The sequence below is a fragment of the Macaca fascicularis genome, chromosome 2 (assembly GCF_037993035.2).
Source record: "Macaca fascicularis isolate 582-1 chromosome 2, T2T-MFA8v1.1".
Classification (NCBI taxonomy): Eukaryota; Metazoa; Chordata; class Mammalia; order Primates; family Cercopithecidae; genus Macaca; species Macaca fascicularis.
In genome coordinates this window covers 115,340,109-115,354,052 of record NC_088376.1, presented here as the reverse complement: position 1 = coordinate 115,354,052, position 13,944 = coordinate 115,340,109, and the positions used below count along the sequence as shown (strand labels likewise).

The following is a 13,944-nucleotide window of genomic DNA, read 5'->3' as shown; positions in this document are numbered from 1 at the left end:
CTTCCCCAAGAAGGCTTGCTGATGTTTGGTTTAATTCGGTGACCTCTGGTTTTGTCAGACTTGATTTTGTTACCTAGTAACAGATACTATTATTATTATTGTGAGGTCTTGGGTTTTTTCCTACCTTCTCCAGCTGTTCCTTTTGCCTTTTTTTTTTTTTTTTTTTTAAACTGGTGTCTTTCTTTTGGAACGTATCTCTTCATTTGTGAATTTGATTATCTGAAATAATGCTAGTTTGGACTGAGCTATAATGGTATCCCCCCTAATTTTTTTTCCCACTGGGACTGTGAGAAATTATTACGTAACCGGCTCTGGATCTGCCTGCAGTATGTAGCAGAGTGGTCTGCAGTGGTGGTCTTAAGGAAGAGGGAATTGTTAGCTGAACAAATACTTAGTTATTTGAGTCAGTGTTACTCCTTGAGTAGATAGATTTCTGTCCTGGTCTGGTCACTTGAATCAGTTTAGAAGAGGAAGTAACACTTAAAGGTGTGGTAGTAGGGTTGGCATTGTGGGGTCCTGGAGGAGTAATTTGAAGCTGGCTTGCATGAAATGTTTAGTGCTTTTGCACAGATTAGAACCTCTTCCCAGAACCTCAGGATGGAGATATATATCCTCATTTAAAGAAAATGAAGGTTGTGATAGCCTTTCTTTGCAGTTTGTCCCCAAATTTGGCATAATTTTGATTTGGGAAGGATGACCTTGACGTGAAGTCCTGTCTTTTTTTTTTTTCCTTGTGTTTTTGGGACAGAGTCTCCCTCTGTTGCCCAGGCTGGAGTGCAATGGCATGATCTTGGCTCACTGCAACCTCTACCTCCCGGGTTAAAGCGATTCTCCTGCCTCAGCTTCACAAGTAGCTGGGATTACAGGCGCCTGCCACCATGCCCTGCTAATTTTTGTATTTTTAGTAGAGACGGGTTTCACCATGTTGACCAGGCAGGTCTTGAACTCCTGACCTCAAGTGATCCACCCACCTCGGCCTCCCAGAGTGCTAGGATTACAGGCATGACGTGCTGCGCCTGGCCAAATCCTGTCTTGTTAAAAGTAAAATGCTAGTTTTGTGACATAAGGCAGTTTATTCACTCACATAGCATTTTTTACATAATTGCAAATGAACAGAAAGTTACAACAATGTTTCAGATAACTCCCATATGATTCAGTAACTGGTTACATTTTCTGCATTTGCTTCATCACTGTAGGTAAATATTTATATGTACTGTGTGCCTCCCCCCACCCTTAGAGTTGGAGGTATCAAGCCCTTTTATCTCTAAACACTTCAACATGGACTTTCTTTCATCTTTCTTTTTCTTTCCTTTTTTTTTTTTTTTTTTTGAGATAGAGTCTCGCTTGGCCGCCCAGGCTGGAGTGCAGTGGCGTGATCTTGGCTCACTGCAACCTCCAGCTCCTGGGTTCAAGCGATTCTCCTGCTTTAGCCTCCTGAGTAGCTGGGATTACAGGTGTGCGTCACCAAGCCCGGCTAATTTTTGTGTTTTTAGTAGAGACAGGGTTTCACCATGTTGGTCAGGCTGGTCTCGAACTCCTGACCTCGTGATCTGCCCTCCTCGGCCTCCCAAAGTGCTGGGATTACAGGTGTGAGCCACCACACCTGGCTCAACATGGATTTTCTAAGCACAAAGACATTCTTACATAACCAGAGATCCAAATTAGGAAATTTAGTATTGATACAATACTACAGGGCATGCTCTTTTGAGTTTTCTTTGATCAATTAATTGTGACCTTGTTTTGTTATCTGTGGTGAAGGAGTGGCCTGGTAGGTAGGAGAGAACTGCGTTCTAATTTGGCCTGTGACTAGGTATGTGACATTGGTCAAATTCTCTGGATATTAAACAACCTCTTTAGTTTCCATTCTAGGCAATAATATGACAAAAAATTTTGTTGCTAGTATAGGTCAAACCAACCTCAGAAGAAAAGAAGTATTTCCTTGGAAGACATGGTATTGTATCTTTTTTTTTTTTTTTTGATACGGAGTTTCGCTCTTGTTGCCCAGGCTGGAGTGCAATGGCGTGATCTCAGCTCACTGCAACCTCTGCCTCCCGGGTTCAAGCGATTCTCCTGCCTCAGCCTCCTGAGTAGCTGGGATTACAGGCATGCACCACCATGCCTGGCTAATTTTGTATTTTTAGTGAATACGGAGTTTCTCCATGTTGGTCAGGCTGATCTCAAACGCCCAACCTCAGGTTATGCACCGCCTCAGCCTCCCAAAGTGCTGGGATTACAGGCATGAGCCACTGTGCCTGCCCAGCCTTTATTTTATTCTTTTTTGTTTGTTTGTTTGTTTGAGATAGCCTCACTCTTTCCTAGGCTGGAGTGCAGTGGTGTGATCTTGGCTCACTGCTGCAACCTCTGGCTCCTGGGTTCAAGCACTTCTTGTGCCTCAGCCTCCCGAGTAGCTGGGATTACAGGCGCCCATCACTATGCCCAGCTAATTTTTGTATTTTTAGTAGAGATGAGGTTTCGCAATGTTGGCCATGTTGGTCTCAACGCCTTACCTCAATTGGTCCACCCACCTCGGCCTCCAAAGTGCTGTGATTACAGGCGTGAGCCACTGCACCTGGCCCTTTTTATTTTATTTTTTTTAAAGACAAAGGTCTTCCCCTGTTGCCCAGGCTGGAGTGCAATAGCATGCTTATAGCTCACTAAAGCCTTCATCTTCCGGGCTGAAGCGATCCTCCCACCTCAGTCTCCAAAGTAGTTGGGCCTACAAGCACTTGCCAGCTTACTTGGTTATTTTTATTTTAGTGGAGACAAGGTCTCACCAGGTTGCCCAGGCTGGTCTCAAACTCCTGAGCTCAAGGATCCTCTCACCTAGGCCTCCCAAAGTGCTGGGATTACAGGTGTTAGCTACTGTGACTGGCTGAAGGCATAGTATCTTTATTAGATGATCCTAATGTTAGAATTTGGGAGTTTGAAAATGGCTAAAGCAAGATTTTGTATGCTTAGTATTTTCCAGTTTACTGGTCATTTAAATTTTCTTTATAATGGAGTTCGCCCGTTGAGTGATATTTCAACTTGGAAGAATATAAAGGATATTGTTTGTGGTAGGTGAAGCAAATTACTCAAAGCGAAAGGTTAATACTGTTTTCCTTGTTGATGCTTGATCACCAGAATTAGTTGGAGGAAGGAAGCTTACCAAAATATTTGAAAAATGCCATGCATGTACGTTGTAAGACCCACATGGATGCAGTACAATATAATCTTGCTTTCAAATTAGGAAGTGCGTCCAGATGAGGTGGCTCACACTTGTAATCCCAGCACTTTGGGAGGCCAAGGCGGGCGGATCGCCTGGGTCAGGAGTTCAAAACCAGCCTGGCCAGTGTGGTGAAACCTGTCTCTACAGAAAAATACAAAAATTAGCTGAGCCTGGTGGCAGGGGCATGTAATCCCAGCTACTCAGGAGGCCGAGGCAGGGAGGCAGAGGTTGCAGTGAGCCAAGATTGTGTCACTGCACTCCAGCCAGGGTAACAGTGAGACTCTGTCTCAAAAACATAAAAATAATAAAAATCAAATTAGGAAATGAAATGAGGCAATAGATTTCTGTTATTAGGAAAAAAAATCTCAGGTTAGTGTTTCTGATAAATTTGAGACAAATAGACCAGATCTAAGTGGAACCAGAAGTTTTCCTTATATTATTCCGTTTTAACTTGTCAAGTTAGAGTTGGCTTTTCACGTTCTTTTTTTTTTTTTTTTTTAAAGACAGAATTTCGCTCTTGTTGCCCAGGTCGGAGTGCAGTGGCGCGATCTTGGCTCAATGCAACCTCCACCTCCTGGGTTCCAGTGATTCTCCTACCTCCGCCTCCCGAGTAACTGGGATTACAGGTGCCTGCCACCACACCTGGCTAATTTTTTAAATTTTTAGTACAGACGGGATTTCACCATGTTAGCCAGGCTGGTCTCAGACTCCTGACCTCAGGTGATCCACCCACCTTGGCTTCCCAAAGCGCTGAGATTACAGGCGTGAGCCACTGCGCCTGGCCAGGTTCTGTTTTTACTATTGTAAATGGGATGAAATAACTGATGTAAACTTCTTCCACTGGTAGAAGCAAAGTCAACTATCTAGAGAGTAAGTATATAGCCACACACTCAGATTCCCTCACCGGTTACCACACAGTAACACACATCAGAACCCCAGACAGTGGACTTGGCAAAGTAGCCTTTGCCGATCTTTTTAGGAGTGAAGTATTATTTCAGTAAAGGTAAGAATGTGGAAAATCCAGTGCATTTGTAGTGAGAAGTCTTTTGGAAATGGGTTTCATGTAGGGAAACCCTTGGCCTCACTTTAACAAAAATTGAAAGTGCAAATAATTGACTTCTTAAAGACTGCTTGAGTCATGTGATTGTTTCGTATCTAGATTCTGAGAGGATTTTACATTGAGAGGGTCAGCTTTCCTTTTCATAAATTGGAACTCTTGGTTAACATTGGTACAGGATTTATGAAATCCTTCTAAAGACCTAAATGTAGGACATTATGTTAAAGGCTTGCTTGTTTTCTGAAATGGTCATATTGGAGAGTTGTTTTAGCATGTGAATCTAGATTTACATAGATATTTAAGTCTCAAATTTTTCTTTTTCTTTTTTGAGATGGAGTCTCGCACTGTTGCCCAGGCTGGAGTGCAGTGGCGCTATGTCAGCTTACTGCAATCTCTGCCTCCCAGGCTCAAGCGATTCTCCTGCCTCAGCCTCCAGAGTAACTGGGACTACAGGCGCGTGCCACCACGCCCGGCTAATTTTTGTATTTTTAGTAGAGATGGTTCTTCGCCATGTTGGCCAGGCTGGTCTCAAACTCCTGACCTCAGGTGATCCACCCTCCTCGGCCTCCCAAAATGCCGGGATTACAGGCGTGAGCCACCGCGCCCGGCCTAACATTTTTCTAATTTAACCAGTATGTGTTAGAGTTTTTGGTTAAAGGTTCTGTTGAGATCAGTTTTAGCCTTGCTCTTCAAGGTTCTGTGGAGGGAGACATTTAAGGAACTTCAACAAATGGAGATTGGTAACCTCTAGCTTGGAAATGTGTGATTTTTTGTCTGTTTGTTTGTTTGTTTTTGAGGTGGAGTCTCACTCTCTTGCAAAGGCTGTATTGCAGTGGCACGACTCTTGGCTTACTGCAACCTCTGCCTCCTGGGTTCAAGGAATTCTCCTGCCTCAGCCTCTCGAGTAGCTGGGATTACAAGTGCGTGCCACCACACCCGGCTAATTTTTGTATTTTTAGTAGAGATGGGGTTTCATCATGTTGGGCCGCTCTCGAACTCCTGACTACAGGTGATCTGCCTGGCTCGGCCTCCCAAAGTGCTGGGATTACAGGTGTGAGCCACCACCTTGTGGCCAGAAATGTGTGATTTTACATTAAAGTAAAAACAAAGGAACTATTTAACTGGTTTTGCTAGAGAAAGTTAGGCTTGCCTTCTAAAAGGCTCAGCAAGTGCTTTTGACCTGTAGGATAGGAAGAAAGGATGTCTTCTGCAAGAGCAGGTTACATTAGCAAAGGCAAGCAGTTTTTGCATCTGGTTTCAGTCCCTCTTTGTTGTAAGTTAGGACTTGTTTTGTGTGCTTTTCTTCCCAAGTAGATGTACAGCCAGGCATCACTTAGATGGGGATCATTATGTGAGTTTTTGTTGCACAGCGTCATAGAGTGTACTTACACAAACCTGATGGTATAACCTGTACATACCTAGGCTGTGTGGTATGGCCCATTGCTCCTAGGCTACAAACCTGTACAGCATGTTACAGTACTGAATACTGTAGGCAATTATAATACAGCATTGTTTGTGTATCTAAACATAGAAAAGGTACAGTAAAACAGTATAAGGAATTTTAAAAATGATACATCTGTTGTAGAGGGCAGCTCCATTATTATCTTATGAGACCATTATCCTATGTGCTGTCTGTTGTTGATAAAAATGTCATCACATGGCACATGATTGTATATTTTCTCAAAGCTTACTTTTGAACATTGTAGTAAAGACTGAATTGAATCGCCAGATTTACTTTTACTTCCTACATAACCTTGCCATTAGGTGTTCTAAGGTGGAAGGCTTCTTCAGATGGCTGTTGCTTGAGGGTTGTTTTTTCCCTTTTGGAAGAAATTGTTTCTTTCCAGTGTTAGAACTTACCAAAAATCCTCACCTTTGCTACGTCATTCAAGTGCTTCTCTTTATGTGGATATCCCAGATTTTGATGATGGCGAATGTTTATGACTTTCTATTTTCTTATCAGACCAAAGAGAACCCTGTACAGTAAGAAATATGGCGTGGACCTCATCAGATACACTCATGCGGCAAACACAGTTGTTTACAGCTCTAACAAAATAGACGGTAAGCAAGCCTTCTTTTTAGGAAGTTAAGGTCGTGGTTTCCTTTGTTAAATAGTTCATGGAATCTTTGTGACTACTTCTGCTTTGACTATAGTTACTTTAGTTTAAATATTTTCATATAATGTTAGTAATGTTAATTACGTTGTTTTGACTGAAGGAATGCTGGAAGCAAGCCATTAGCACTTTTGAAGGACTTGAGACTGAGTATGAAAAGTCTCCAATTTAGAGAGGGGAGTGGAAAAATGAAGCAATGAATTGTATTTATGATTTGTACTTCCTTAAACTTAAAAGAACACTTTTAAAGCCGGGCGTGGTGGCTCACGCCTGTAATCCCAACACTTTGGGAGGCCGAGGTGGGCGGATCACTCGAGGTCAGGAGTTCAAGACCAGCCTGGCCAATATGGTGAAACCTCGTCTCTACTAAAAATACAAAAGTTAGCCGGGCACAGTGGTGTTCGCCTATAATCCCAGCTGCTCGGGAGGCTGAAGCAGGAGAATCGCCTGAACCCCGGAGGCGGAGGTTGTGGTGAGCCAAGATCCCGCCACTGCACTCCAGCCTGGGCAACAGAGCAAGATTCCATCTCCAAAAAGAACACTTTTAGAACAAAGAAAAGGAAAGAACACTTGACACACAGCAAGTGATAAACAACAGGACTTTTTCTTTCAAAATGATAGAGATTTGAGAAAAGTTTCACAAATGCTTGAACTATGATAGTTTAAGGGAAGTTAGAACAGTTTGGGTATTTTCCCAACCTTAGTCACCTCTGATTCCAGGAACGTTTTTTGATCTAAAGAGTAAAGAGTTACTCTTAGAAATTGAACTTGTGAGTTTCTTTCTATTATAAACAATCTCTGTTTTTACCTGCATTTCTTGAGATAAATCCTAAGAGATTGTCTTGGTAACTGAACTGTAACACTTATTTTCATGTTAGGATTCTTTAATTTTTTTATTTTTGTTTATTTTTTATTTATTTTGTTTTGTTTTGTTTTGTTTTTTTGAGACGGAGTCTCACTCTGTTGCCTAGGCTGGAGTGCAGTGGCGCGATCTCAGCTCGCTGCAACCTCCACCTCCCGGGTTCAAGTAATTTTCCTGCCTCAGCCTCCCAAGTAGCTGGGAGTACAGGTGTGTGCCACCATGCCCAGCTAATTTTTTGTATTTTTAGTAGAGACAGGGTTTCACCATGTTAGCCAGGATGGCTCTCAATCTCCTGACCTTGTGAGCCACCATGCCCAGCCTATTCTTTATTCTTTTGAGACCAAGTCCTGCTCTTGTTGCCCAGGCTGGAGTGCAATGGTGCAGTCTCGACTCACTGCAACCTCAGCCTCCTGGGTTCAAGCAATGCTCCTGCCTCGGCCTCCCAAGTAGCTGGTATTACAGGCACCCACCAACACGCCCGGCTAATTTTTGTATTTTTAGTAGATTTGAGACTTCACCATGTTAGCCAGGTTGGTCTCGAACTCCTGACCTCAAGTGATCTGCCTGCCTCAGCCTCCCAATGTGCTGGGATTACAGGTGTGAACCACCATGCCCGGCCAGGATTCTGTTTTTAAACTTATTTCAGTGGTTTATTGATGATCATCTCACATTTTGCAGTAAGGATTTTTTTAGGCCAGGCATAGTGGCTCATGCCTGTAATCCCAGCACTTATGGAGGCCTTGGAGAGTGGATCACTTGAGCCCAGAAGTTTGAGATGAGCCTGGGCAATGTGGGGAAACCCCATCTCTACAAAAAATACAAAAATTAGCCAGGTGTGATGGGATGTGCCTGTAGTCCCAGCCACTTGTAAGGCTGAGGTGGGAGGATTGCTTGAGCTCTGGAGGTCTAGGGTGTCGTGAACTGTGATCACACCACTGCACTCCAGCCTGGGTGACAGAGTGAGGCTCCATTTCAAAAAAACAAAAAAGATTTTTCTAATGTCATTCCACAAGGATGGCTTATACTGCTATTTTGGCTATACCTATCTCAGAGCAGATTGGGTGGACGTCTTTTTTTTTTTTTTTTTTTTTAGTTTCTTTTTTTTTTTTAAATGAGACTCTTCTGCCTGTACTTGATTTTTAGTAAGTATATCACTTCTACTTTCCATGCCTGTATTTCAGAAGTGGTTTTCTAAGGAAGCAGCGTAGTTAATGATTTTGGACAAGAATGTAAAACCTTAGGATCCTGAGGAAACATGTCTATGTGATCATCTGAATGACTGGTTTATTTCTTCTGTTGGGCTGTTTTTCTGAGTGATTAAATGAGGATTCTCCAAATGTGGTGCAAGATGAGGCAAATGTGTGGCACTTGTAGCTTTGCTACCAGGCCTCTGCTGTGAGGATGTTCCCTTTCCTGTCTCAAGTGCATCCTGAAGAGTTCCTCCAGCGCTCCGTTTCCTTTTGCCTGATTCCAGGCTGAGGTAGTAGTTTGTACAGTTTGAGGGTCTATGATACCACCCGGTACAGGAGATAACTGTACAGGCCACTGCCTTGCCAGGAACAGCGCGCCAGCTGCCAAGTGGGGCTGAGAGGATGGCGTCACCCTGCTCATCTCTGGGAAACCAGGTAATGGGAAGGAAGTCTTTTTCTTCTTAGGGCAGGTGAGTCATTGTTAGCAGTAGAATAACTAGAAATACTTCGTAGTTGTCATTCAATAAGTTTGAAGATGTTTTCAAGGAAAATTGTGTAGTGTTCAAGCTATGGAATATACAAATATCCCTATTCCCCCTCCCAAGTTAAATGCCCTCTTATTAGAAAGCACCCCTGTGAACCCCTGGGATGACTCAATGCTTTCAACCCCTTTATTCCTATGTTCTGTTTGCCTTCAGAATGTTCTTTTTTTTTTTTTTTTTTTTTGAGACGGAGTCTTGCTCTGTTGCCCAGGCTGGACTGCAGTGGCCGGATCTCAGCTCACTGCAAGCTCCGCCTCCCGGGTTTACGCCATTCTCCTGCCTCAGCCTCCCGAGTAGCTGGGACTACAGGCGCCTGCCACCTCGCCCGGCTAGATTTTTGTATTTTTTAGTAGAGACGGGGTTTCACTGTGTTAGCCAGGATGGTCTCGATCTCCTGACCTCGTGATCCGCCCGTCTCGGCCTCCCAAAGTGCTGGGATTACAGGCTTGAGCCACCGCGCCCGGCCCAGAATGTTCTTTCCATGCTTTTCTTTCTGCATTTTGGTACCATTTTCCCTTAGCTGTTTCTCAACAATTTTTCCTTATTCCTAGTCTTTTTAAGGGGATAATACTTTCCTCTTTTGCAGTTTTATTCTTTATGGCACTTCATTTCTCTATCGCCACCATCTTTTTTGTTTGTTTACTCTTTCAGATAGAATCATTTGGTTAAGAGTGTTTGTCTTATTTTTCCCTAAGCACAAATCTCTGATTGTTCCTTTCTTTAATATTGTCAAAATCTCACTGCTATTACTCATTGGTATAAGGATTTGATTTTTTTAATGTCTTAAGATCTTTTTAACCCAGGTCTTGACATCACTTCTCTGACCTTATGTTTATTTTCATTGTAATTTGTGTATCCAATTGAAGAATGTTCAAATGTTCAAGAGGGTGGGTCAACATACTGATAGAGAACTCTAGACAAAAACTGCTGCTAGGGTTCAACCTGATCTTCAGTTTAACTGCCATGGCTGCTCACCTCTTTAAGTCTGTTTGCTTAACAGCCACATATTTTTCTTTAAGGTTTGCCATTCTGTGGACACTAGACCAATATCTAAAATTATTATGTGTGCTTTACTCGTTTTGTTTTTTGGCCAGGGTATATTTGCAGGGCGCGAGTTGCATTGTAATTATGAAGAAGCCAAATTGGTAATATAATGTGTTTTCAAACATTGCTTTCTATGCCATCAACTTAAGAGCTCTGCTTTTGAGTTAGGTGAAATCTACATGCCCACTCTTCAGCTGCAGAGTAGAATTATTCACCATTATTTATTCATGCCTTGCTTGGGATATATAGAAGATAAGGGATTATTTGACCTTGTCCTTTCAAGATGAAAATGCAAAGTAAGTTTATTTTAAACAGTATGATATCATCATACCTTGTTTGTCTTTTTACAGATACTATTCGTTACTTGTCCTTGCATGACAACAAATACATCAGATACTTTCCTGGACATAGCAAAAGGTAAGACCCATGTATTATAGAAGCAGATAGTTCTTTTATCCCTGAGGTTACCCAGAGAATAGAAGGCTAGAGAGAGCTTATTAGTGAACTGAAGCTACTTCCTCACTACTGTTTGGCATTCTTCATCTTCTCTTAAATAGTCAACTCTTGATTTACTAAGGTTATAGAGGTGCGGGGGTAGGTGTTCAGAGATATCTCAGTTAAAATATAACTAGGCCCCGTGCAGTGGCTCACACCTGTAATCCCAGCACTTTGGGAGGCCGAGGCAGGCAAATCACTTGAGGTCAGGTGTTTAAAACCAGCCGGCCAACATGGCGAAACCCCATCTCTACTAAAAATACAAAAATTAGCTGGGTATAGTGGCGGGCACCTGCAATCCTAACTACTTGGGAGGCTGAGGCAAGATAATCACTTGAACCTAGGAGGCGGAGGTTGCAGTGAGCCGAGATCGCGCCACTACACTACAGCTTGGGTGACAGAGGGGGAGACTCTGTCTCATATACCTATATCTATATATATGTATTTCTAGTTATATATATTTTATATATATAATGTGGGTTACGTATAATTTTATGTAAAATTTTATATAATTATATATAATTACATATATATATATGTACAGTAACCCAGGATGGTTTTGATTGGTATGGAGCCCTGACAGGAGATAGCCTGAGAGCCTCCTGTTAGGAGTTACACTTCCAGGCCGGGCATGGTGGCTTAATGCCTGTAATCTCAGCTCTTGAGGGCAGATTGCTTGAGTGTAGGAGTTCGAAACCAGTCTAGGCAACATGGTGAAACCCCGTCTCTACAAAAAAAATACAAAAATTAGCCAGAAGTGGTGGTGTGCGCCTGTAATTCCTACTACTTGGGAGGCTCAGGCATGAGAATTGCTTGAACCCACGAGACAGAGGCTGCAGTGAACCAGGGTGGCGCCACTGCACTCCATCCAGCCTGGGTGACAGAGCAAGACCCTATCTCAAAAAAAGAAAAAAAAATGTTGCACTTCCAATTGGGCAGGCCATTGTGTTGCTGAAATAAGAAGGCAGCTGAAACTATAGTTTCAGACAAAGGATGGCTCATGGTAAGTAGATGTTTTTGCTTGTTTGTATTCAAATTAATGTTCACAAATGTACTATTTGTAATTAAGACTTGATGCAGTTGTTTCAAATCCTTTCCAATCTTCCCAATTATTCACCCTCTTGACCTCCTGATTTTTTTTTTTTTTTTTTTCGAGACAGAGTCTCGCTCTATCACCCAGGCTGGAGTGCAGTGGCGCAATCTCTGCTCACTGCAAGCTCCGCCTCCCGGGTTCACGCCATTCTCCTGCCTCAGCCTCCCAAGTAGCTGGGACCACAGGCACCCACCACCAAGCCCGGCTAGTTTTTTGTATTTTTAGTAGAGATGGGGTTTCACCGTGGTAGCTAGGATGGTCTCAATCTCCTGACCTCGTGATCCGCCCGCCTCAGCCTCCCAAAGTGCTGGGATTACAGAGGTGAGCCACCGCACCCAGCTGACCTCCTGATTCTTGATAGATGACTTTGTCCCTCCTTTTATGAGAAAATTAAGGCTGAACAAAATGAGTTCTTTCAGCTGGGTGAAGTGGTTCAGGCCTGTTATCAGCACTTTGGGAGGCTGAGGTGAGAGGATCACTTGAGTCTGGGAGGTCGAGGCTGCAGTGAGCCATGATTTTGCCACTGTACTCCAGCCCGGGCAACAAAGCAAGAGCCTGTCTCCAAAAAAAAAAGAGTTCTTTTAAACATCTGTCCCTTCCACCTAAATTCCTCTCTTCCTTGGAATCCTTTCCTTGAGAAAGCTGTGGTCTTTCTTTCACAAAACAAACCTTCCTCTTTCTGCTTGCTTCCATCTCCTCAATCGGCTTTTCCTTTGCTGCCTACAAATTTACTTGGTCTTTCTTATCTTAAGTCTACTTATTGACCCTATCACCCACTCCTTTTCACTATCAAACTTGAAAGAATAATCTGCACATTCCCATCTCCACCTCCTCACACATGTTCACTGTTGAAATCTTTTTTGCAGTAGTCCCAGAATCATCTGTGGGGCTTTATCCAAACCTTTGTCCTTCATTCCCTGCTGCCTCTAGTTAAAACCCACTGCTTTGGGCTTTTCTTGGTGTTTAACCTCTCAATAAAACTTACTTTCCCATGGCAGGTGACTTTTCCCATGTTGGTTCTGTTCTTGTAGTTCTTAGCCTCTGTTTTGACTCTAAAATAAATACTCTATCCGCTTTCTTGTGATTTTCTATCTCCATCGCTGATTTCATTCACCTTCATTCAGGTGGCTTCCCAAATCAGTATTTTTAGCTCATGTCTGTTATGAATTTCAGACCCACCTTCCACCTACAGGTTTTGTTTTGTTTTTGTTTTGTTTTTTGAGATGGAACCTTGCTCTGTCACCCAGGCTGGAGTACAATGGTATGATCTTGGCTCACTGCAACCTCCGCCACCTGAGTTCAAATGATCCTCCTGCCTCAGCCTCCCGAGTAGCTGGGATTACAGGCGCACACCATCATACCCGGCTAATTTTTGTGTTTTTATAGAGACAGGGTTTCATCATGTTGGCCAGGCTGGTCTCAAACTCCTGACCTCAGGTGATCTGCCCGCCTCGGCTTCCCAAAGTGCTAGGATTATGGGTGGGTGTCACCCATAATCGCCTAGCACCACCTACATGTTTTATACACATCTTCGTAGCTGTCTCTTCTGTCCAATACTCTTTCCAATACTCAGGTCCAGTAGTCTGTCCGTCATTGTTACATTCTTTGGGCCAGCTTCTCTCTATCTTCCTCATATTTCTTCATCTCTGTCTCTTCCAATTCTGGCTCAAAGCATCTGTTGTCAGTGCACTCTTTTTCCCTTGCCATCACATTCAGTGAGTTGTTAAACTATTTAGTTCTCCCTAGGTTTAACCTCATGTATTACTTTCTTCTGTGTTCTCTCCTTTGCTTCTGCCCTGGCTCACATACCGTGTAAGGTAAATTATTGTTAGCTCCTAATTAATCATCCCATCTCTTACCATCCTGCTTCAGCATCCTGGATTGCAGTTTGATTGCTTCACCATCTCCCTTAATGGTTCTCTACATTTTCCTTGCTCCTTCCTCTTGTAGTCAGGTTCTGCCCCTTCTGGCTCTGACCCATTTTCCCAGCATTTTCTCCTACCGTTCCCATTAAGGTGAACTCTGGGCTACTTCTTGAACATGGGCTTCATGCCTTCCTGTCTGGCACCTGTCAGAAAGGTGTCCCTTCGAAATCCTTTCCACCTCAGATGTTGTATCTTTCCAGAAGCCATCTCTGGTTCTCTTGGAGTCATGTGGACTAGACAGTTAAAATTCCTTACACTTGGGGTCTGTCTTCTCCATGTGTTCCCTGTACTTCTCAGCATAGAGTCTTGTACCTCCTCTGAGCTCTTGGGCCGAATGCCATGGCATAAAATTACATGTCCACAATGTGTTCTGCTCATTCTGGTTTTTGTTTTTTGAGACAGTGTCTTGCTTTG

At 43.1% G+C, this 13,944-nt stretch overlaps 1 protein-coding gene across 6 annotated transcripts in view; it reads left to right on the top strand.

The window, feature by feature from the left end:
- Positions 1 to 13,944, top strand: part of WDR82 (WD repeat domain 82) — a 41,493-nt gene that overhangs the window by 17,945 nt on the left and 9,604 nt on the right. For all 6 annotated transcript variants that reach the window (XM_074032385.1, XM_074032383.1, XM_074032384.1 and 3 more), the window contains 2 exons: positions 6,229 to 6,326; positions 10,368 to 10,434. Coding sequence is in view for 1 of the 6 variants with exons in the window: in XM_005547333.5 (XP_005547390.1) it covers positions 6,229 to 6,326; positions 10,368 to 10,434 (165 nt within the window). In the remaining 5 variants the exon portion in view is untranslated. The remainder of the gene's footprint in view (positions 1 to 6,228; positions 6,327 to 10,367; positions 10,435 to 13,944) is intronic.